This window comes from Vidua chalybeata, chromosome 7 (assembly GCF_026979565.1).
Source record: "Vidua chalybeata isolate OUT-0048 chromosome 7, bVidCha1 merged haplotype, whole genome shotgun sequence".
Taxonomy (NCBI): Eukaryota; Metazoa; Chordata; class Aves; order Passeriformes; family Viduidae; genus Vidua; species Vidua chalybeata.
Window position 1 is genome coordinate 32,183,571 of NC_071536.1, and position 24,757 is coordinate 32,208,327.

The 24,757-nt window shown below is 39.6% G+C and overlaps 1 protein-coding gene across 1 annotated transcript in view; it reads right to left on the bottom strand.

The window, feature by feature from the left end:
- The window catches only part of NCKAP5 (NCK associated protein 5), a 354,946-nt gene that overhangs the window by 329,411 nt on the left and 778 nt on the right, over positions 1 to 24,757 (bottom strand). Inside the window, exon 2 of the mRNA XM_053948355.1 lies at positions 6,228 to 6,356. Within this exon, the coding sequence (XP_053804330.1) occupies positions 6,228 to 6,296 (69 nt within the window). The 5' untranslated portion in view covers positions 6,297 to 6,356. The remainder of the gene's footprint in view (positions 1 to 6,227; positions 6,357 to 24,757) is intronic.

Genomic DNA, 24,757 nt, shown 5'->3' on the forward strand with positions numbered 1-24,757 from the left:
GAATGTCACTGTCAACTAAAAGAAAAAAAAAATAGTCAGAGCTATTCCCAGAATTTAATTCCCAGACATGAAGGGTTTCCCTCCTGCCTTGCTGCTGCAGCACTTTTCACAGCTCTTCTCCAACGTCATGTTTTCTGTGACACCTTTCATCTGAGGATATCAAAGCAAGCCACAGACTCACGCTAATAGCAGACTATTCCTGGAATACTCATGAGGTAAGAAATTACTATAACACCCAATTTATTGACAAGAAAACTGAATCAGAATTTTGTTAATGAGAAAACTGAATTAGAAATGTATTAAACCGAGTTAGGAATTGATTAGAGGTGACAGATGTCAGACTTAACCCCCGAATTCCTGGCTCCCAGCCCCGGAGAACACATGCACACTTCTCAGCAGTCTCCAATTGAACTCAGTGGTTTTGCCCATGCCACCAATCCAGCTGCAGGCAGATGAAGGTGTTCCTCCCACGCCCCAGAGCCATTCATGACATTCCACTCTACCCCTATTACAACAAAGTGGTGCCATTAAAGCCCATCCTACAGAGCCCCACGGGAGCCTGTGACCAGAATGAAAGCAGCAGGGCACAGTTCACGAGCCACCACTGAAGCTCTTCACCACAACTTGCTTTCAGAAGCAAAAGCCTCATTTTAAATAAAACAAAAACTTCTGCTTTGATAAATGCTGGCTGCTTCAAAAAGATATTCTGTTCTCAAATCTCCCCAGCTAAATGCTACCACAGCTGTAAGGGTGAACCATGTGTGCAGTCAGGCTGGGAATTATCCACATAAATAAAGAGCACAGCTTGAAACATTGACTTTTTCCTGATCAAAAGGGCCTGGGAGGCAACTGGACATTTGGATCAGGCAAAGGATAGGGCTTTTATTATTTTCAAAGAACACCCCAGTGAATAGAGTAGCCAACGTGGTCCTGGTGGCAGTGATATGTTCTAACACTCCCCTCATCTCATACAAATTACTTAAAAGCTTGGCTTTGGGTCTATTTATAGTTTGGGGATTTCATTTTTCTTTTTGTTTAAGAACTTTTGTAGGGAAAACCTGAAATACAATCAATCCTTTCATGAGGCTTTTTTAATATCATTGCCTGTCTAAGCTACTCCTTCACATACCAAATAATAAATTACAAATATTAACAAAGAAATCTTCTCATATGTCTTCATTTTACCCATGTATAAAAAAAAGGTGCCTAAATTCTATCAAAGTACATTTTTTTATTATGAATTTTCATGTTAGTTTTCTTTGTATATTGCAACCTGAAATGAATAAAGGACACAGAAAAATTCCTTTCCTTCCTGTTTTTATCTAGTTTCTTTCACTACATATTTTCAACTAGTTATGCTTAAATGCAAGATTCAACAGGAAAAAATATATTCATAAAAAAAATAAAGCCTGTGAAATATTCACACTCTTGCATTTTGAAAAGCTGTTCTATTTAACTAAACTTAAAGGTTTTAAGGCACACAAAGCAAAATGTTCTTCAGAAAGAACTGTTTCTCTTCTAACAGAAAACAATCAGACATGGGTGTTACATGACATTTAAGAAACATATTCCAAATAAATGCACTCCTTCAATATTATGAATTCTGCAGTTTGTTTTCATGCTAAACAGATATACTGTGGCAATAACAGCAATGACTTTGGTCTTGACTTCTTGCACAGCAAACCAGAATGATGCAGAGTTCACCTTATTCTTCAACTGTTGTCTATCTTATCATCTTATAACCACATATACAATAAAATATCCTTACAAATGTCATAAATACATGACAAATGCAGATTTGTTGTTTAAAACAAAGAAGATTCAATCTTTAGTTCTCCTATCTCAAACCAATTTGATTTTCAGAGTTGTAGTGCTTTGACTGGAATCAATTTGCAGAAGAAAACTTTATAAACTCAAAATACAGTAGCATCACTTGTACAACAGATGAGACAATAAGGTAGTATAAAAATATACTGAAATTGTAAAAGGTATATCCTCCTTGGGTGGTATGTTTTGGGTTTTAAATGCCAGGCAGAAGTTGCAAAGATATTTTCTATCTAACTGATCTCATAGGATTACCTGTGAAAATTGTTATGAAGTTAATATTTTCTAACTGTTTCACCTGAATACAAAGCTATAAAACATCAATGTCACTGCAGGCTTACCCGCTTTGGCTGCAAATGTAAATGAGTGGGTGTATAACAAATCTTCAGCATGGTGCCAATATTGGAAACCTGCAGAGCAGTAACAGCCATGGGCTATACTGGAGATTTCTGGAATACCACCTGGGATATTATGACTAAAAGCTGATAGAGATCTAATTTAATTGAAGCTAACAGCAAGATGTCCCTTTGACCTGGGAAGCAGTAGTAGCAATTCCTCTGGCTTTTCTTAATGGTGGTAGAATTCTGGATCTGGTTAAATTTCATGGTTTCAAACCACTAACTTCCAGTAAAGCATTAATCACCACTCATAGTTTAAAAAAATCACATCAGTCCTAGTTTAAAAAGGACTGCCCTATGACTGACATTTTATGAGCATATTTGTGCACTTTATTTTTTAATTTTAAAATTATTATTTGCTCTCATTGTAAAGCTTATTTCCCCAAGACACCACCTGCAAGGGGTAGAGTAGTACAGGAAATAAAACTGAACCCTTCCTTATCTGAGTGATCCAAAAGTAGTTACTGTGCCTGTGGTGTAAGGAAGAGTGCTTCATTAGTTCTGGAATTTCTCCCTGTTTGAAGGATGTCCCTAACATGGATCTTTCTTATTTGAAGCCTGAAACTCATTGTTTGATGGGCCAGACCTGAATACAAAACGCTGATGAAATTTATGGTTGTATTTTGAAGGTCCAGATCCATATCCTAAGGAGAGAGAAGTCATGTTTTTTCTTCAGAAACACCACTTTCCTCTTCTCACTCTGCCATCAAATACCTTCATAGCTTCTATACTCAGAGTCTAAGAGCAGAGAAAGGAAGAGGATTTTTTTGTTGTTGTTTTTTTAACATCCCTATGCAATACTTGTAGATTAAATCATGGAAAAAAACATTACAGAAGATTACAATCTGATGCAGATGGGAAAAGCAGCAGAGCCAGGCAGGGTAAGGAATGTTATCAGAAACGCCTATTTGTATCTCATGGTCCAGAGTGCAAAAGTAGAAACATATTTTCTTTAAACACCCAGAAGTTAGAATTCTTTCTGAGATATGATAATGCTTAAACTCTCCACCAAACAAGGAGAAAGTGATTTGAGAGAATCAAGGCCAGATTTCCCAAGCAGAGTGTCCAACCCTGAATGCCTGAGAGGTTAAACACAAAACATTTGGGAAGAGAGAGGACAAGAGACAACCAAGGACAAGCAGGGGACTGGGCTAAAGCATGATGCTCAAACAGAATTTGATTATACAAGGGTAAATAAGATAGACATATATGAAGGCAATAATTAAGAGGAGGTATGCTAGAACAAGAATTTGGGGACAAAAAGGAAAATACAAAGGGTTTTGCCTTTCCTGATTCAATTTCATGGAGTCACAAGGCATCCATGTGACTTACTACAGGCTGCTGAAGGCACTTGCATCTCAGAATGTCTCTTCCAATTTGTTATGAAATAATAGCTGGGAGTAGACAACAAAGTACTCAGAAGTTTCTAGTGAAATGTATGGATGGCACTCTCAGATCTAGTTACACATATTCTGCTCAATGAAAAGCTTCAGAGACACAGACCTGTAACACCCCAGTACAGCAAATGGATGTGTGCCCTGAAACTCAACACAGGTGATGTAACCTGTAGCAGAAGATATTGCTGTAAATGCCACCTGTAGCAGAAGATATTGCTTTACAACAGGGTGATGACAGCATGATGGGTTTAGACGCACAAATTATTGAAGTATTGCAATATTTCTTTCCCTCAAAACATTTCCTTCAACACTTTAACACCAAAATGGGTTAATCAGCCACAGAACTTTAGCTGCCACATGTTGGCACTAATTCATTGACCTCAAGCCAGTGCTTGAAGCCTCATTTCAGCTGTGTGCACTCTCCCACCCTACTTAGCCCTTGCTGAAGAGCAGGGAGGGAGTGTCACCATCCCATACAGCCATGGTTTCTGATTCTCCTCCAGTTAAGTCCTTATGGATGCTTCAATATGCACATTGCACTGATTATAACACAAAGCACTTTGGATGGTGTCACACACACAGTATTTCCTATGTTGTTGGCAAATGTCTCTCTCTACTCTCCCTTACTCATAGAGAAGGGTAAGAATTAGACATAGTGCCCTACCTTGCCTATAAATCAAATCCAAATTTCCACTAGGTGGGACTGGAAGCCAGAAATATCTGGTTCTTTGTTCCCACCCACACAGCACATTACAGTCTCCTCTGAGAAATGAAAGTTTCTATCTTAATACATTTAGTAAAGGCTAAATCTAGTCCATTACATCAGTGAGAACATTTAGGGGAGAATAGTACTGATCTGCCATATTAAACAATGTCTTTATGCAAAAGCCAGAACTGCTAGCATTTCCCTTAGCTTTCAGTACCCTGTTTCTATGAGTATTCTTTTCTCCAGATAAATATTGACAGTCTGTGGTTGATTGTTTGGATCACAGCAGTACATTTTAGCTGCCGGATTTAGGCTGGAGTCTGTTTTGGGGCTGTGTATGCCTAGAACCAATAACAGAAACTAACAGGGACTAAACAGACTTCTGAGCCTACAAACCTTTCAGATTTTGTCTGTATCCAGGTGTATTACATCAAGCTGTGAGTTCATACCAAACCTTCTTTCTCTGCCCACAAGCTAGAAAGAGTTTTAAAGTGCTGGGAGCAGGACCTGACCTGCTGAGTGCGTGCAAGCTGAGAGAGCAGGTTTTGTTGCAGGCTGAACAACCTGAAATCAGTCACGTCTCAGTCTCAGAGCCCTGAGCTGCATGGCCTGCACAGGGGCAGCTTAAACAGCTCTTCCTTAGGGTCCTGAGCAGCTCAGACTCTGGGAGAGGATTCACTCTTCTTCACTACTTTTATTTCTTTCCAATTAATTATATTTTTCTGAGAAAGGGGATGTAAATTCATCAGCATAAGAAATGGTGCCAAGAAAAGGACAGAGCCCTTTTTAAACATTCTCTGCACATTTCTTCACTGGCCACCTGACATTACCTGAGATGTGCCTTGTAGCTCAAGCCTGAGGGAGAGGAGCAGAGTCCTTAAAGGGGTGGAAACCTGGGAAGGTGGATCTGCTCTGCTGACCCCAATAAAGAACACAGCAGGTGATTGAAGAGCATCAGTGGATAGACTGAAACCTGCTGAGTCCATGTTCACTGCTATTAGCATGCCACTGAGCTTTATACTTTGGAGAGAAAAAAGACCCAAACCACAATTTTAGCATAAAATGAAGGAAACAACATAGTTGTAATAATGACTAAAATTCAGGTAATGGGGTTAGCACAGGTGTGGCATTGCAGGCAAAAGGGCTTTGGGGTCCCACAGTCACCACCTCTATGAGTGTCAAAGAGATGGCACAGGTATCCTTGGATCTCTCAGCTTTGCCTGTTTCAGTATCTGCAGATTGTCAAGCTAAATACCTGACACAGGCACTTGTATCCTCATACACAACTCTTCCACATCTATGAGCATTTTCTGGCATCTATGAGCATTTTCAGCATATAGCTCTAAAAACTTCTTTTTTTGTCTTAGTCATCCTTTGAAAACATTAACTAAAAAATAAATCTAGACTACAATCTCCAAGGAATTTAAATCCTAGGTGCAGGAAAAGCAATTGTTTTACAGCATGTGGCATTTATACTTCTCTTTCAGTAGATATTAATTTATAGATTTGCTATGGTGAACACATTTTTGATGATGTCCTGATAGACATTTCTGACAGAGGACCTCAGCCACTTACAGCTCTCATATACTAAGTATGAAGTAACACAGGATGATCCCACAGAAACTGAGTAGTATTTTAATAAAAAAAAATCTGTTATAATTGTCTGGATTCCTTGTGCAAATTCAATTAATTCAGGGACGTGTTCCTATATGATGACAAGTTTCTACCTACATGTTGTAAAATTCCTCCAGTACTTTTTTGTTGGAGAATCTGAATAATCACAAGATGTTGTGATATTGTGATGAAGAGATAAACACCTTTAACATATATGTATTTGTGAGTATTGCCTCTTAAAAACTATATAAGATATATTCAGTAAATGCAGTAAATATTCATTCTTACCACAAGACTGCTGTCCAGAGAAAGTCTTTTCCCAAATTCCCTTTTCTGTAGCTGTCTTTTTTTCTCCATAGCTGTGGTTATTTGTTTTCCTTTTGATCGACTAGAAATGTCAGGCTGCTTTCAGCATCACTGGAAGAAAAAAAAAAGCAAAATATTTAAATGTGTATTTCAATATCCTACTAAACTGTTACTGTCTTCCATCATTAACTTTGTAATAACCCAACAGCTAATAACTTTGTGTTTCTAGTAGGCTGTATTCCAGGAATAAATGTTCTGTGCCAAAAAATCGAAACTCTCCAAACAGAAATATTACCAATATGTTTGGGTCGCTTCTCAAAGGCAGAAGAAAAAAAAAATCTGCTACATCTGCCTTAAGCAATACACCCATGTTTCCACAGTCTTTTGAACTGGGCAGGGAGCTGAATTTGCAGAGCCAATGAATTACCTGAGGCTGGGCAGGGGGAGGAAAACAGTTTGTTTCACATTAATTGCACTCCTCAGCAAGCCCCGTTTGTTGGCACATCTGTGCTGCTACTGGGATGTACAAATTTTGGACCTAATCCTGAAAAGTTCTAAAAGCTTTCAACTCCCATTATCCTTAACGAGAGACAAATGCTCTCAGCACTTTCCTTACTTTTTTAAGGTCAAAGATTCTGCTGTAATTATCAGACAGTCCCACTGCCTGTAAAGAACAGCCAGGGAATTCAGCCCATAAAGCTACCACAGAGGGAATTAATTTTTCCAGTTTTGTAGGGTTTGGTAATTTCTGCCCAGTGGTTTCCACTAAAGCCAAGCCACAGCTTACAAGTAACAACTCACAGTTCTCTTCCTAAATGTTTTTGTTGCTATGTGTATCTGAAAGTTTCAGCTTGTATTTTAAGATATTTATTGTTTGCGATACAGGAATGTGGGCAAAGTTAATGAATTTATTTGGAATGTACAGAAAGTAGAATGATAACAGAAATCAGAATCTAGCCTAAATTAAGGCAGGCAGATATACTCATAGAGAACCATGGACAGGAGTTTTCTCTTGCATCTCATAGTGACTGTATTTACTATATCACAGTTCCACTGACTGAAAAACAAGACTTGGCAAAAGAAGAAGATCTGTGTGTTTCTGATCCTTTTTTGCTTGTTGGGAGCATCACCTTGGGTCACACACATCCAGGTGATGCACAAATACCCCTGCTGCAGGGTAGCACAGCTGGCATTCCCAAAAGCAGCCTTGCACATGCCCTCCAGACACATTTGCATGCCTGTGGAGAGACTCAACTTCTCACGCACCTGTGAACGATCCCATCTGTCGCTGTGGGGATATCAAGCGGATAAACCCTTCACAGCTCTTCCCTCAAGCTGACCCCAAATGCTCTGCCACGAGGGCACACAGGAGCCTGAACGTGGGCCAAGCCCAGGCTGCCTGCAAGGAGAGCAGGATGCCCCAGGCCCAGCTGCTGAAGCCAGCTGGAATCCAGAGGCACACTGAGATCGTTGGGAATGGCGTGGGCATCACACTGGGACTGCTCTTTGAAAGCACTTCCCGTGGGGAAGCCCTGAGTGCTCCAGCTACCAAACCATACAGTGGTGAATCCAGCCTTCTATTGAACAGCACCTGGTGGTTCCTACACTTCTTTTGTACTTCTGGTTTATACTCATGCAAGACTAGAATCCAGGCTATTTTCTCCCAAACAGATAAAATTTAACCTCTCTATATATTCATCTAAGGAACACATGCAATGAGAACATGTACCTACAATAGTAGGAAAATCTGTCATTGCACTCTGCTCATTGCTGCCTTGTGGGGTTTTCTTCAGGTTTACTGGTAAGCCTTTGCTTGCTTTTTTTGTAGCTCCAACCCTAAAACTACACATGCTAATAAGGAATCTCAAAGGTGTGATATCACATAATTCCTATTGTTTTCTGATTAGTGAGCAAAAGAAACACTGCAACGGATTTAAACAAACACAGCAGTAATGTATTACATTGTTTGTGTGATTACGCCAGAAATTAGCAAATGACCTTATGTAATCATTATATCATTCTCCTGAGCATGGAGAGCAAGTCATGCCTGGAGAGCATGACTTCCACCAAGGGAGACTTTGTTGAGCACGGAACCACTCAGGAATGAGCTAGTGAGAGCTACAGCTGGAGCCAGTAATCCCCATGGAAGGTCAAGTACTTAATTTAAGTGCCTGAAGTTTCTGTCTGCAGGTATTTGGTGAAACTGTCCCAAATTCTAGTTTAGAAGTAAAAGCAGGAAGGATTATTATTAATTATTCCTATAGTTTATATGTTGCCCTGGGCACTTGAGCTGGATTTACTAGCCATAACTAGCACAGCACAAGGACCTGCTCATGTACTGATACAGCAGCTGCAGACCTGCTGGCTCCACTGCTTCCCTCACACACACCACGGGAGCTCCCACCTCTGCACATTACCTTTAGCAGGCTGTCACACACCTCTCTGAAGAGTTAACCACCTAAGGCTAAGCACACAAAGTTTCGGATCACATGTAATTAACAGACAAGATAATACAATACATCACCTGTACCAACATATGTTGATGCCTCAAAGTACCCATCTCAGGAGGCCTTTAAAGAAAAATGATCATCGGAGTGAAGCACTTGGGAAAAACAGAACAGGTTTCCATCTTGGAACGGTCATTTTTGCGCATCATACTGCTTGTCACAAAGAAAAAATGGCCCTCACAAGTAAATCTCTCTTCCTCTGAGACCAAACAAAAGACTAACATAAACTCAAAATGGAGCTAACACATCCGCTGGGAAGCTCAGCAGAAGAGAACAGCTGTCCAGATGGAACAGTCTTGAAAGTGCTGAGAACCAGTTTGCCCAAACATCAGAAATACTGTTTTTGTGTTACCAAGAGAACACCTGCCTTCCCTGACCAATTTTCTTGTCAATATGTTTACAGCAAAGACCCCAGTGATCAGCACTCAGACCCTGATGATCCCATTTAACTCGGTGGAACTGTGAACTATTGCAAAGTCACATCTGATTTATGGTGTCTTCACCCATACTGCACTCAGACGTGTATATTTCTGAACCTTTGGGGGCTCATCTTCTAGTTCTTTGTGCTGCAAGAAATGTTTCTGCTTGCTCTAGGACTCTTCCCTAAGGGGGAGCTCATCTATGCTGAGCATATGGGGGCAGGGACTTGGTTTAGAGCACTCAGGGATGAAGGCTGTATCCCCAAGAAGTGTACGGGGATCAATCTAAGACAATGCAGGTCCCAGATGTTTGCCCAGTGTTTGCATTGAGCTCAGGGCTCAAGGTTTTGTATGGACACAGAAAAAACTCTCAGAGGAAGACCCAAGTGTGATCTTGCTTCAATAGGGTATTGCCCTCACTGCTGAGGAAGCCAGCAAGCCAGAGGCATCAGCTTGATTATATACCCTAAAGTACAGTATTCTTAGTACTCGGTACAAGAATGTTCACTATTTCAGGAGATGGCTTGAAAAGTATGTCCTGGAGAAATAGTGTGATTAACATAGAAAAGCACTCTCTAGAATCTGAGAGAAATTTCTTGGATTATAATACCCTCTTCATTTCTAGTAGTAACAAAGGATGATTGATGTATATTGCTTTAGCTGATGAAAACGTACAACATCATATTCCTCAGATAAGCATCCAAGATATTTTCAGGCAGTTTGAAACTGCAGTCACATTTCAACAGAAATTTCACATTATGCCAACATATGCCAGCTGGGAACTAGCATGCAGTAGATCTGTTTGGTAACTGGAAAGGGACTGTATTTATTTTTCTCTTACAAACATGTATAAATTTAACAGTTATGACACATGACAAAAATGATATCTCTGCAAACCAGCACCCTTTTGTTTAAATTCAGGGTAGATACAATGCAGCCTCCCCACTCTTGGCGTTGCACAACTTAATGCTGCCAAAAGGCAAAACACCCACGAGGCAGCAAGGTATTCCCTCTCAGCAGCCAGCTTGTCTTTCCCAGCTGTTAACAAGAGGAGAGAATTTGTGGTTTGTGGAAATCTGTTGGGTAACAGAATGAGGCCAGAGTTACACAGTGATCACCTTTAAATGCTTTTCCTACTCTGTTAGCCCTGCTTGCTTGACAGCCAGACTTTAAGACTGAGAGAAAACAACCAGAACTGATATTATCCCTCAGCAAAGAGAAGAGGAGGGAAATAATATCACTGGCATAGGTCAGGAGTCAGCAATGAGAAAGTAAAGATTGTCATCAATGTAAATGTTAGTTAGAATGAACAGGTAACCTAAAGGTGAAAGATTTTATATCTCATTACCAATCTGTGGAATGATTCAGTTTCCTCGGAACCTAATTGAATTGAGTCTGTCATTTTGCAGCTGGGTTTCTTTTTCCAGCTCTGGTGTTAACATCAGTGTGCATCCACTGGTGTTTGTTGTGGCCTTTGCAGGGGAAGTATAGCCAGTACAGTTTATCAGGGCCTCTGAAACTGGAAGGGAAAAAAATATTCCAGAACTAAAGAGCTGATGTTTGTTTAACAGATCAAAGTCCACCTCTATAAAATCACTAAATTTTTCTTGCTAGGCATGGGACAGTAAAAATATACTAGGTTTATACTAATGAATTTGATTATTTTCCTTGGTTTTTTGGGGAGGGTTGGGTTTTTTCTTCCCCTAATGGCAGAGTATTCAAAACATTCTGCCTAATCATTAAAAGGCAACTGTGACCATGGTTTCATTTCCACACCCTTATCTCTCCCCATCGTGGTATTTAGCTTGGTCATGACTTTAAATGACAAAGCAGAAAAATAATTCCTAAATTCTCCCTTGAGTTGGTGTTTCAAAATTCTACACTTGGTAAATAGAAAACTGCAACAACATCAGCACTTCTACAACCTGACACTTAGCTAAATGCCTTTTGGTTTGCCCCAGTGTATTTCACAGCAGCACCATGGGCAGGCCCTGCCTAATGCCAAATACTCCCAGGTATTTGCTGAGGCTGCTCAGCAGTTCATTAGCACTAATGTACATGTCATGCACTCACACCCAGTGGATTAAGTTGCTATTTAGATTAGCAAGCTGCATTTTTGCAGACAGGGAAGGAGAATGTGCCATGTGCCAGCATTAATGAGTTAATTAAATTAGAAAAGTTCCAATGCAGGAAGCTAAAATGCTTAGATGAGTAGAATATTATGGGAATTACAAGACAGCAAACATAGTACTGCTGTACCATTCTGCCTATATACCTAGATATTGACTGGCTTTGGAAAGTTGTATTAAAATATGTGTCAAGTGGTTCTGAAATATCTGGGCAGAATAATATTCTTTTCTAGTTCTCTTTTTTGATGTTGTTTTCATGTGGAATAATTAATTTTCATACACCCCAAATTTCTTACAATCTCCAAAGCTGTTACAAAGTTTACTGGAACTGTACAGGCAGTACCCAGAGTCAACTGTGCCCCTGCAAGTTATTTTGTGACCCAAAACATTCTCTAATCCAGTGGTCCTATAGTTCTGACTGAAAACTTTCCAGAGGTCATAGAATCACAGAATGACTTGGGTTGAAATGGACTTTAAAGATCACCTTGTTCTGACCCTCACACCCCACACCCAACTAGACCAAGTTGCTTCAAGCCCCATCCAACCTGGCCTCAAACACTCTCAGGGATGGGGCATCCACAACTTATCCAGACAACCCGTGCCTCACCACCCTCTGAGAAAAGGATTCCTAACACCTAACCCAAATCTCTCGTCTTTTAGTTTAAAATCATTCCCCCTTGTCCTACCATTATCTGCCCATCATATACCAGGCCATGCTAAAGTAGCCCCCCAAAGAAGTGTGGGAAGGGTCAGAGCTAGACAAGGAACCTTCTCATCTCTCACTTTTCCTTGGCAGGGTGCTGGACTAGATGATCTCCTAACTATGCAAAGATTCTTTGACTATTTGTTATTTCAGTGAAGCACAATGACATTGACACAAGGCAGTCTACAAAGGGTTGCCTCATTTGAGAGCCAAATGCTGTGGATCTCTCCTGCCCTTACCCCATCCCTCAGAAGGGAAACAGTAGAGCACATAGGATGGCCTCATGCAATTTCTGACTGGTGATCACTTGCCAGCAAAGAAGAGACTCAGCAGCATGTTTTAGAAACACATTTGAAAGAAAGCATCCCAGCTCTAAATTCCACCATGTTTCAGCCACAGTTTTCAAAACATTTATGCTTTCTTCATGCAAGATAATCTTCCATTTATTCAGCAAACTAAACAACCAGTAAAGCTTTCTATAGCACTGCTCTGAGGATTTAAACAAGTTAAGATTAAAGGCTTAAATCCAGCAAACCTATCAATGTGCTCAAAATAATACCAGGAATTTCAATACATGAGAAAATAAATAATATGGCATTAAAGATGTTATTACTACGACAGCTGTCAAGATGAATTGCATGAGAAGCATTTAAAAGATTTATATCTCAGTATCTCACCAGGTTAATTAAATGGATGCATGCATTCATTTAAGAGGATAAGGTGGGTTGCAGTGACATAAAATGAGAGGGCTCAAGATTATATTCTTTCAGCAGGAACAGGTTGAACCAATATCATTTCCGTATTCTGTAATAAGCATGATTCATCCATTGCCATTTTCAGCTCTCATTTTCTTTCTGCTAGAAAAAAAAAGACTATGAACATTTATAGACTAACATAATCAAAGCTTTAACCTTTTCAATGTTTTCTATTTGGATTGGCTGTCCATTTTTATCATAGGATTTCAGGGCCATGCCTCAGGGAGGAGAGGAATCGCCAGTAAATTACACCAAAGAATGCTGAAAGGTCAAAGGATTACCCTCCCCTGTTTGCTTTTATGGGACATATGAAGCATTCATATCATGCAATAAAATTATCAAGACAAAAATTATGAAAGATGAGCAGATAGAATGCATGAATCTGTAGTCAGGACAGCATGGGAAGAAAAAGGTGATATTATAGTGTTATCATCAATAAAAAACAGATTATGACAATGGTGTTTCTGTATCCTTAGCTTCTGCACTGAAATCAAATCCTTCAGAACACTGTAAGACCTGTAACCAAGAAAGAGACATCCAACCATGACTGAGGCTATTCAGGCTGAAGGAAACATTAGATCCAAGGCTCCCATTTCTTGGCTCAGTTTCTAACCACCTATTATTATATATTATTTATTACCAAATACTATTATAAATGATGTGAAATAGGTTATTATTTGGTAAACATGGACTTCCTTAGTTACGGAGCCTCTTTCAGCAATGCAAGGCTGTTAACCTGCAAAAGTCATGTTCTCAGCATAGCAGCAGCTGCCTCTGGGGGCTTCAACACATATTTGTCTCCCATGGGAACCACAGCTGAGCTTAGTCAGAAATAGTCAGTTCCAGCCACCTGCAGAAGCTGAACTCAGGACCTGAGGAAATTTCACTGTTACTGTTCACAGACCTACAGGTTATGTGGTGATTTCGACGTTCAAAAGCAAATGCCCCATTTATATCTCAACAAAGACTCCTCTGGCATCAATTAGATGTAACCTCTAATCTAATACATCATTAATAGGGTTAGTTATTTCTCATGGTAAAGTGGCTGGTTGGCAGCAGAGACTCAACAAAAATCCCATCAAACATTGAATTACAAATCTTCTTCAGAGGCAGTGACATCCAGTTCATCTAATATGTTCCAGAAAAATTAAATCCAGCATCTGAATCAGTTTGATAGACAACTAACTAGAGAAAAGAATTTAGAACACATAGTCAAATTCTCTATGTTTTGCTCACTTTGATTTTTGTTTTCTTCTCATTTTTTCTTTTATCAGTATAAATCAAGGCACTGCTCAAGAAAGTCTAAAAATTTCAGACCTACATATAAGATCTGTATCAGGGTCTCTATTGCAAGCAATGGTGGACTGCCAATTCAGTTTTGAAACTGGAAGTAGGAGCTTTTGAAATGTGCCTAAAGATCCCTCCGTCTGAGGCAGATGCATTTCAGTCAGCATCTCTTTTGCCTGCCCATCTGTTTTAACCACAGTCCAGAGGGACCACTAAAAATCATCAGTTCATTGTGTGCACTCCACCCCTTCCACCTGGACTGCTCAAAGAGATGCTGATGTCTGTGATGGTCACAGTATCCCAAACAAATGCAACTCCTTTTGGTCCTCCTTGCCAGCAGAGATTAAAGGAATAAAAGATCATTTATTTATTGTGGTATTCCAACTCAGTGGATATAAAGAATTATTAAACCATCTTAACATAGTGTTCAGACATCTGGTTTTACTCCTCAGAGCACTGGGTGACACTTCAAAATGTTCACATGGCTCAAAGGAAAACTCCCTGTAGGAAAGTAAGTATTGTAAAAACGTTTCCTTAGTTACTAGTAACACGTTCAGCTTCCAGCTCTGTGCATCCTTAGATAACCAAAGTCATCTGCATCAGAGGGAAATGTCAGTGTCTAGGCTGCAGAATTCGTTCCTAATGAACCTGGGGCTTTGCGGGTTGTAACACAGTGTCTCACGTTTCACCTTGCTGTACAGACACTCCCAGTGGGCCAGGGGCTGTCCTTACATTACAGGCATTAACCTCATGATGAAGGTATTACTTCAACAGTTCAATAACAGCCCAGAAAAGAAAGTGAATCAAGCTCATAATCCCATTCTGTCGTGTGAAAAATAAGGGAAGATAAGGTACAGTGAAATGCATATCATCCCTCCATGACCTGGGAAGGGGGCAGCTGAGAAAGGGCTCCACTCTGCTATTTGCATCATGTGAAAATAGCTCCTCCATCTCACCATGACTAAAGTCCACCCTGGGGAAGAACAAAAGGGGAAAGACAGCACTGATCTCTTCCAGCCAGACCAGAACTGAGCCCCTGGTTTGAAGGGATGGACTAGCAGGGAGCAAAGCATGAACACACAGCCTCAGTCAGCTGAGCAGCTCCAGGTGCTTCCCACACAGAACATCGTGCATATTTCTATCAGAAAAAAATCATGTATTACTTCTTTTTCTGTGCAACTGCCTTCAGAGCTGTGTAAATCTGTGCAGTTAGGACAGCTACAGGTCCTTGGACTCTGCAGTCATCTCCATTCACTGCTATGGAAAAGACTCAAGAGAGATGGTACCAGAGCAGAATTTGGAGGTGCCAGGATGAATCTAGCTGCTATAAGGATGGGCACTGAAGTCCTTCAGCTGGTTCCCCACCTTTTCAGCCCTTACAGAAGTTAAAAGTCCACTCACATTTCAGCTGACCTATCACCTAAGGATGACCTAAAAGAATTCAGCTCCAACTCTCACACGTGCTTCAGCAGTGTCTGTACTTCATGGTCACAGCAGAAAGGTGACAGGGTACAACTCTGCTCTACCACCTTCAGTTTTTTTGTGGGATGTATTGCCTGTACACTGATGAGAATACATAAAGAAAAACCCCAGGGAGATATCCCAGCCAATATAGATTCACTTTATTCTTACACAGCAGAGCATGTAGGACTGTGGGATATCAAGACCATAAAATTGAAAGGAATTGATACACATTGATTAAACTCCACCTTCAGCTTATGGCCAAGAAAACTATCATGGAAACATTAAAAGTGAATGATGTTCTGTCTTCATGCATATTTTCTTAATGGTGACAGAACACTGCACAGTGGTGGCATATCAAGCAGCCCTCCACCTCTTACCCCTGCAATTTCAGAACAATCTCATCTCTATTGCAGAATTCAGCCTGAGCCAAAAGGATAGAGACAAACTATGGCATTCGTACAATTGCAGCAAAGATGATTAAAGTATTGACTTAGTGGGGAATGAATAACCAGTCCCTTCATAGCAGCTTTAAACAATGACAAAAAGGAGACTAAAATGTCAAGGAATGACCATCCACACAAGTTTGAGGGACATATCCTAACAGTAGGGACAGCGAGAAATTGATTAAGTTTATTGACAGTAGGCTAAAAAGAAATAAAGAGGGGGAAATGATGCTGAGTATCTGAAGAAATTACCTAAAGTGAAATCCAATGCAGAGAATCAAAGGAACACTCGTCATATGAAAAAATTGGGCAGGATGAAGTACAAAAAAAAAATACTGGAAGTGAGAATGCTGCCAGAATGTCCAGCAATTCTGATGAGGAGGAAAAGAGCCTGCTCTGCCTTTCTTCTCAGCATCTCCATACTTTGCTGTAGTTCACCCACATTAGAGACAAAGGTTTTTGCATTTGAAAAAATGTTACTCCATCCTTCCTCCCCATGCCATCAGCTGCTGGCAGTGCTTATTCCAGTTCCTCAGTGTGAAGACTGTTTGTCACACACTGATTTCTAATTTCTCCATCTGCCAGAAATGTAATAAAAATGTAAATTAAAAAATAATAATGAATTTCCTACTTAAAGTTCATAGTTCTTCTATGTTTTATGTCATTCTCTAAGTCTTTACCTCACCTGTGCTCAGTTCTATCAAATGAAATGTCAGTGCCAGTATAGACTGCCATCACAAATAATAATCCAACACTCTGGGATTATGGATAGAGTACTATCCAGAAAATATTAGAAAGAAATGAGCTATACTATTAGGATTCCTTAATCTCTCTCTCAAGCATCTGTCCATTTTGAATGCAAAGTAAAAACAGCCCAACTACAAAAGGAGAAAAAAAAAAAAAAAAACCAAAAAGAACACCAAGCAAACCAAAACTACTGGCAAGTTGTAAGTCAGTTATTCACTAAAATCTGAAAGACATCTTTGTTTTTAAAAACAACAGTTGGGTTGGCACAGAATTTTTCACCCATTTTTTTCTATAGAATTCATGTAACAACTCCAAGTGGATAATTTTTACCTAGATTATTTCTTGGAAGTAATGCTATGCAGATTTAAATAAAGCCTTTAAGTGTATAGTTTATGCACCTCTCTAGACTTGCAATAACCAAAGTTATTCAATATTACTATTTAGCTCAAAATTCAGCTGGGAAATAAAAAGTATTATTAGTATAGAAGGGAAAAATGTTAATACACTTGCATGTTCTAAAGGTTCCTCTGTGACTTTAAAAGTGTATTTCAAGACTAAATATAACCCTTAAAAGTTTGGGTTTTTTTCTACATAAAGTTTATTAAATCAGGGTGGATTGGGAAAAAAACAGTTTTGAGTATAAGCAAGGAAGAAAAAAAAATCTACTTGGTTCATTTCAGGTAAACCCTAAATGTTTGCCCATATTTTGAGTTGGAGATTTAGGCTGATTCACTGACTTCTTCTGTCTCAGTTTCTCCACTGCCCTGTGAAGGTAGTAATATATGTGTCATTTACTGAATAAATCCTCTTTGTCAAAGACTTTAATAGTGAAACTTTCTATTAGTGCTGCTTCTCTGTGTCATTACTCTTCTCTATCTACCAGATGTGCACATCACTATAAACTCAAACAGGGGAATAATCCTCTCTCCAAACTCTGCTCTGTGCAGTGGAAGACGCTCAGTTCTCATACACGTCTTTGTTGTTCTGTCAAAATTAATTTGATGGGAGAAATTCAGCTAGAACTGAATTAAAGCCAACAAAGAAAAGATTCTGCCACCAGAAGCAGCTGCGTAGGTGAGACAGATATCCTCCAGTCCCTCCACAGATTTAAACCCATCTTCCCTGCAGGGGAAACTAGGAAGCATTAAAGCAGCATTAAAAAAAATAATTAGAGTAGGCCCATATTTTTCTTTAATAGTGGGGGAATTAAGCAGGTTGCAGCAGTCTTTAGTGCTGTTCACCTTTGATTTTCTTTGTTGGCTCACAGTAATATTACCTGCAGCTACTGGAGAGAGGAGAAACTCTGAGTGGGACTCCAGGAAAGGGAAGAAAACAGAAAAGAAGAAGCCAGGTGGGGCCTTTATGGGACTTCTTGCCTAAAGGTGTGCCCTGAACACAAGTTTCCCATCCTTCCCCCCTTCTTGGATGAGGATCCTGTGAGTTAAATCTCCACCTTTGCTTTGCCTCACAGCAGGAGCTAAAGGGATCTAGCCTTAGCTGGGGCTGGTTAAGTCACAGACCTCAGGAGGGGTCTCAGTTATGCTTCCCAGACTTAGGAACTCTCGAACTCTGCATCCAAGCTCAGAATCCTCAGTGACACATAGGATCCAAACCTGGAATTCAGGTAAAAGGAATAAGTAAAACAGGTAAAGCATAACTTGCTTTCAAACAAACAGCCAGTGGTAAAAGTGACGTTTCAGGGTTTTTCTGGGGAGACAGGACCCATCAGTAAGATTTGTTCCCTGCCAGGAGCAAGGAAAACCCTGCCTAGGGTTTGTGGTGCACTGTGTGTGGCTTTGTACCTTACAAACCATTCTGTTCCCAGGTCTGCACCCAAAACTATCATCTAGGTGATAAATTCTTGGCAATGTCTTATTCAAGCTTTTCCTTCTGATGACAGAATTTTCTGGTAATCAAAAAGAAAAGCAATTCACTTGATTAAAGACAAATTGGTAACTATAAATGACAGAACTGGTTTGCCATGAACATCAGGACGCATTCCCAATCAATAACACCAGGACAGAATTGTAGCTTAAGGGAAGGTTTAGGCAAAGCACATCATTAAATTCCAGACAAGTCTACAGATTCTCAAGCAGAGAGACAAGGAGAATGGCCAACCTGAGCCCTTGTAGATTGTGCTACCCTTTCCAGTCTTTTGGTGCTCTCTTTCATTTACTGGTGCAACCTCAAAATTCAGATTAAGATCTTGGTCTCAAAAGTTAGAGCTAATAGGCAGTGACATAACAGAGAGCTGTTTATTAAAATATTACACCAGGTTTCATTTTAATGCTTGCCTTCATATAAGCAGGTGTTAAAAATCCTTAATGATTTGGCTGAACTTTTAGTATTTTCTAAGCGTTTCTCATGTGTAACTGCAAAGAGAATCTGGGCCTTCTACCTCCAGCATAATATGGGGATTAGACAGGTTTGATTATTGATAATCAGGATTTTAGCATTTTACCTCTGGATTAGTGTTTCAAACTCAGATAAGGTTGATATAGAGTAAAAGTGATTTCCATCAGCTGGCTGCTCAGTGACCTCTAAGAAATATTACAAGTTGGTAGTGGACAGGTGTCTATATGATTAAAATACACTTTGCAAGCACAGTTGGCACCCTGGAATTTTCTTATTACGAATCTATAATCTGCTCCCCCCAGCTCATAAATTCAAAGTATTCAGGGGCACCGAGATGTCATTTAAAGACAAGGAGGATACAGTGTTCTTTGCTAATCTCACAAACAAAGTACCTCTGTTTCTAGAGCAGTTTTGAGTCCCTAGACAAATGCTGTTATGCACTGCAAATATTATCAATCACACCATTAAAACTCATGAATTATATATTAGGTACCAACATTAAAAACCAAATACAAACATAAAGTGCTGTAGGTTCTCTATCAAAATCTCACAGCCAGCACCATGTATGGTGTTTACTGTGAAGAGAAGAATACACAGAGCACCAACAAAGCAGACTCACACAGGGTGTCCTACATATGCATGAACCAACATTAATTGAATCAATATTCCCAGACATCACAGAGAACTCAAGTGTTTTAGGTAGTAAAAAATGCTAAAATATTTTTGGCCAGAGAAGGTGAGCCCAGCCTCAAAATGAGGTGGTTCTCTGGCTAGGAATCAAGGAAACAGCTTTGTGTTTGACGAGGATTTGGGGGATGGGCTGGGGAAACATCACAATACTTTCTCTTTAACCCATTCAGACATTTTGTCTGAGAACAAGTGAGAAAATATTTTCTATTCATTTTCTTTCTTGTTAGACCAATTTGGAGCAAAGCAAGGCAGAGCCCTTCAGGCTTAGGCCTTGTAGCAGATGCAGCTTCATAGAACTGAGAGATTTCCCAAGACTGTCATGGAAGCCTTGGACCTATCATTTATTTACATCTGTGTTAATGAAGGAAAGCAGGAGAACCTTGTACAGAATTCAAACAACAGGGAGGACACTTTGGTAGAATCAACCCCCAGCAGTTTAAACACATGTGCAAGATGTTTCACCCCTCTGAAAAGGAACATTGTTTGGTCTGGCCCTGTTCAAGATGCTACAAGATTTATAAGAACATGAAATAACAGTTGCTAAGCTTGGCACTGTTGTGCTGTAGGGGAAGGACTATGGATCCATTCAAGAACAGAGCCCTCACCTCAATGTGGGAACAAAACACAGATGAGATTAATTAGCTCAAAAACAGAGTAATCTTAATTTGTTTTGCAAAGTGAGAGAGATAAATCACATTTAAAAAATCCAAAAAGCACAGTTTTCTAATGGTCCTACTAGGAAAGTCCTACTAGAAATTTCTTCCTAGGAACTTTCTTCTTAAACTGATTTTCTCAGCCACTAATTTTCTCTGCAAGTGGCAACTGAAATATAGGGACAAAACCACTGCTAAGCAACTCTCAGCATTTACCCCTCCAGTCTCCAGTTTAAATCCATTAAATCCATATTTTAGATGAAGTAGTTAAAAGGAAGAGGAAGAAAAGGAATGTGTGCAAAGCACCTGTTTTTAACACATTTCTGTCACATTGTCCAGCAGAATAGCAATAACCTGCTCAAACTGAACCACAAACACAAAAAGTTAAAAACTGAAGACAGCGCTGTTAACAAATTGCAGACGCATGAGACTTATCCAGAAAGAGCTCACAAATCAGCAATGAGAGGAAGAGAGAGCAAATCATGCAGAAACTATTTAATCAATGAGTAAAGACAATTATAACATCTGTTAATCTTTTGTGTAGGTTATAATTAGATGCTGCGGAGGAGTAGTCTTTAAGGGGGAGGCAGGGAATCCTTTAACATCTGCTAGAAGGGCAAACACTGTGCAATAAATGACTTTAAATGCAATCAGCAAAATGAGAGCTGAGCAGAGTTCACAAAAGGCCTGTATAAAAGATTGAGGATAACAAAATATTTTGCCAAAGGTCAACTCCTGCAGCACTAGAGCCTGAATAATGAGTTCTAGTTTATAGGCCACATCAAAAACAAACGTGATTGTACCTCTAAAAAACAATTCTTTTCTCATTTGTGTCATTATAGCAAAAGCACATGCTGCTGCTGTATATCACGTCAGCTTAATGACTTATTAGGGCTCTATCTATCAACCTTGAACAATTCAGAATAAACAGGTAGGTGTGATGTATTTTAAAGGCCAAAATTCAGTCTGATTAGACTGACACAGAACCGCATCGCGCTGTAAAAGTGATGTGATTCTGATTTTAAATAATTAATCATTCAATAGCATCTAAAAGATCTAATTATTTACTCATTTTGCTGTTGAAAACAACCATATGCTTTAAGCTGTTCCTCACTGAAAATGTGAGTCCAAGAGGGAGGTATTTTATCCAGTTTAACACGGCCCTCTACTGGCAAAATAACCCCCCCAAAATTTCACTGCTATGTACCATTTTGTCAGATCATTTCAGAGCAGCAGAAAAGATCCTACATTTTACAGCAGTTGCACCAAATCTTAGAGTAGAGCAGAGTTTTAAGACTTTGCATAAATTAAGTCATCACTTAATCTCTCCAGAATTCCCTTGAGGAGAGCATTACTTCCTTTCACCCACCAGATGCAGCTCTGGCCATCAACAGAGCACTGAAGAAACAAGCCAAATGCTCATATCTAGAGGAGTAAGTAATTTTAGAAACAAATGGAGCCCTCCTGCTTGTGTCAAGTTGTGCTGTGTTCCTCAAGGATTGCCACTGATTCCCCACAGGCTTGATGCACACATGTGATTTCAGTTTTGCACAATTAGGTAATATTTAGTATAGGCAAAACAAGCATAATGGAGCCCAGCTGCCAAAAGGATACTGTTTGAAATACAAATGTTAGCTACCCCCAAAAGCAACTTCACTGCAAAAGAATTCCTGCTTCCTTCTTTTCTCCACCATTGCTGAAAATCCACAGTGGTGATTCAATACAGCTTCAATCAAAGTGAAGCAGACAATGAAATTTGCCTCTGTTGTTGCATGTGGTAATTAACTCTTCCTTTCTGTATTATGTCTGAGCAACAAAGAAACAAAAGGATACGGCAAAGTATTGAATTTAACAATTTAGATAACGATGAATTATAATAATCAATTAGCATTGTCAAAGAAAATAATTTGTGACACGCATTTGATTCTGTCCAGACCTATTGTGTGCACACACCATCCAAGGCTGCTTTGGCTCTGGAAACAAATAGGGTTGTCCTGTGGAAAGCTTATCAAACATGCAGTTTAACAGTGCCATTTGTTCTTGCTGTGTGTCAATATTAATAGACCATATTTCAGCAATATAATTTTTATCCACTGCTTTATAATCCAACCTGCTTTTCAGGGTCTGCATCATTCATAGCCCATAGGCAATGTCACAGCCCGTTTCCAGAAGCCATTGCCACTGTACAAACCCCGTTTATCTGATCCACCTGAATGCCAAGCAATGGGCACATAAAAGATTTCCCAGTGTTTTTCACGTAATAGCTATCTAACTGTTCATCCTGAAAACATCATGACTAATTCATGTAACCATCAGGGGAATCCTAATGTAATTCAGGTTCCTGCATGCTGCACAAGCAGTGTCAGTAGACAGTACAGAACAGAGCATTACAAGTGCTAATGGCTCATGTTCTATTTACATTGTACATTTATCCTGTTTTAGTAATAAAACAGCATGTTACATGCTTTAACTTCTGAAGGTATTCTGGCAGCTTTGGCATGAATTTTTCTTCAGCATAACTGCAGTCCTGCCAGGAGCTGAACACGTGCAGAGCCACACGCGAGCTGCAGAGCATCCTGCTGCATTTGGCCCTGGCTGCACCGTGCTGAGCTCCTCAGCCAGCTGAGATTCCCTTTGACACCTTTGTTCAGTGTCTTTTATCCAACCCCAATCCCACTTGTCAGATGATTATAGGCTGGAGTCTGCTCTTATTCCATTTCTTTTCAGATGGTGAGAAAGCCCAAAGAACTGACATTCTCTTGGCAATTGTCCCTCTTAATGCCATCCCAGAATATTATCAGATTATACTCTGTATCTTTGGGCAGATTTCTCAGGAAAAATCCAACCAGGGGATCCCTTGGCTGAAAAGTGAGCTCAGTCTATATCCTAATTTGCTACATTGGTATATAAGAAAGAAAATGTAAATGTGAGAAGGAAAATGCAAAAGAGGAAAATGAAAATTAGATGCCCACGGGCTCATCAGGTTTTGAGTGTCTGCTTCTGCTTTTAAGGGAATTAGCTGAAGATTAGCTCATGACTGAAGTGGAATTGTACCCTCCTGTTTTACATTTACTGGGGCAGGATTTCTACTTCCATAAATCTAAGCCCCCTAAACACTTATACACAATTCACGTACAAAAACAATACCATAGGAACCCATGAAGTTTTCTTTAAAAGCAGTACAATTCACGTTTTTCAGATTAGAATTTGCATTTAAAATTAAAGTGAGAAGAATAACTGGAGTAGGGATTTTTATTCTCACTTTGTTCTAATTATCTTGAAGATTTCAAAGGCTTTTATTTGCCAACAATATCTGAAACTTTGCAAGTGTGAATTATCAGTTCACAACAGTAGATCATCTTTACTGGCCACAAGGTGACAGAGGAAAGGAAAGACTTGCTCCAGGAGTCAGTGATAGGGATCAAACCCATTCCATCTCCCCAAAGGAAAGCCTCTGTCACAAATCTCTGCACTTCACTCCTGCATCTGGTGAAATTTTCTGAGCTACAAAAACATCTTTTAAAGACCATATAAACTTTTAAAGTATTATTTCTGGAAAATGAGAATGAACACCTGAGGAATAAAAATATGCTTATTTACACACCCATTTGAAACACCAAAAGCCTTTGCCATTCCCATGGTATTAATGAAGAGCTAAATTTAGGTTGGTTCCCTCCACCCCCCAGAAGAATATGCTGCCATTGCAAAGACAGAACAACAGCTCCTGAATTGCACAGTATCCTGACATGCCAAGCCACATTATAGCATCCAAAAAGAAGAGCTGGACAGTTTTGATTTGCTGTAGAAACAGGGTCACTTGAGAGGGGCATCTGCAGTTGTAGCCCCTCTGACCTTAATAAGAAGCCCCAAAAAAACTGCTGCTGGGTGGGACTGAGAGGCCATGTAAATAAAGTCAGTAGCAAGCAAAGCAAACCAAAATAAATAGTGATAATTCATGAGGAATTCTCCAATTCCTATCTGATTTAGTTGTACTGACTTACCCTCATAACACTTCAATCATACAATCATAACTTTCTGATTTCAATCCTCAGAAATGTGCTTTGTCTTCACAAAGACAGATCATTAAACAGTGGTAAACAGTAATAAAAATTTCCTCATACACAGTACTGTGATTAGATTGCATCCTAGAAAAAGCCTCTACAACTGAAATGACAGTAATTTAGAATGGGCTTCGGGTGAAAGATTGAATGGGAAGCAAGAGACCTGGGGTTTCTTACCAGCTTTTGAAGTGGGTAAACTAAATTTTAATAAACCACATCTATGGACCATTTTACTCCTCTGTCAAACATAGATAATTCCATGCCAACCACAGCTAGTTGTCTTGAAAATCAGTTAAATC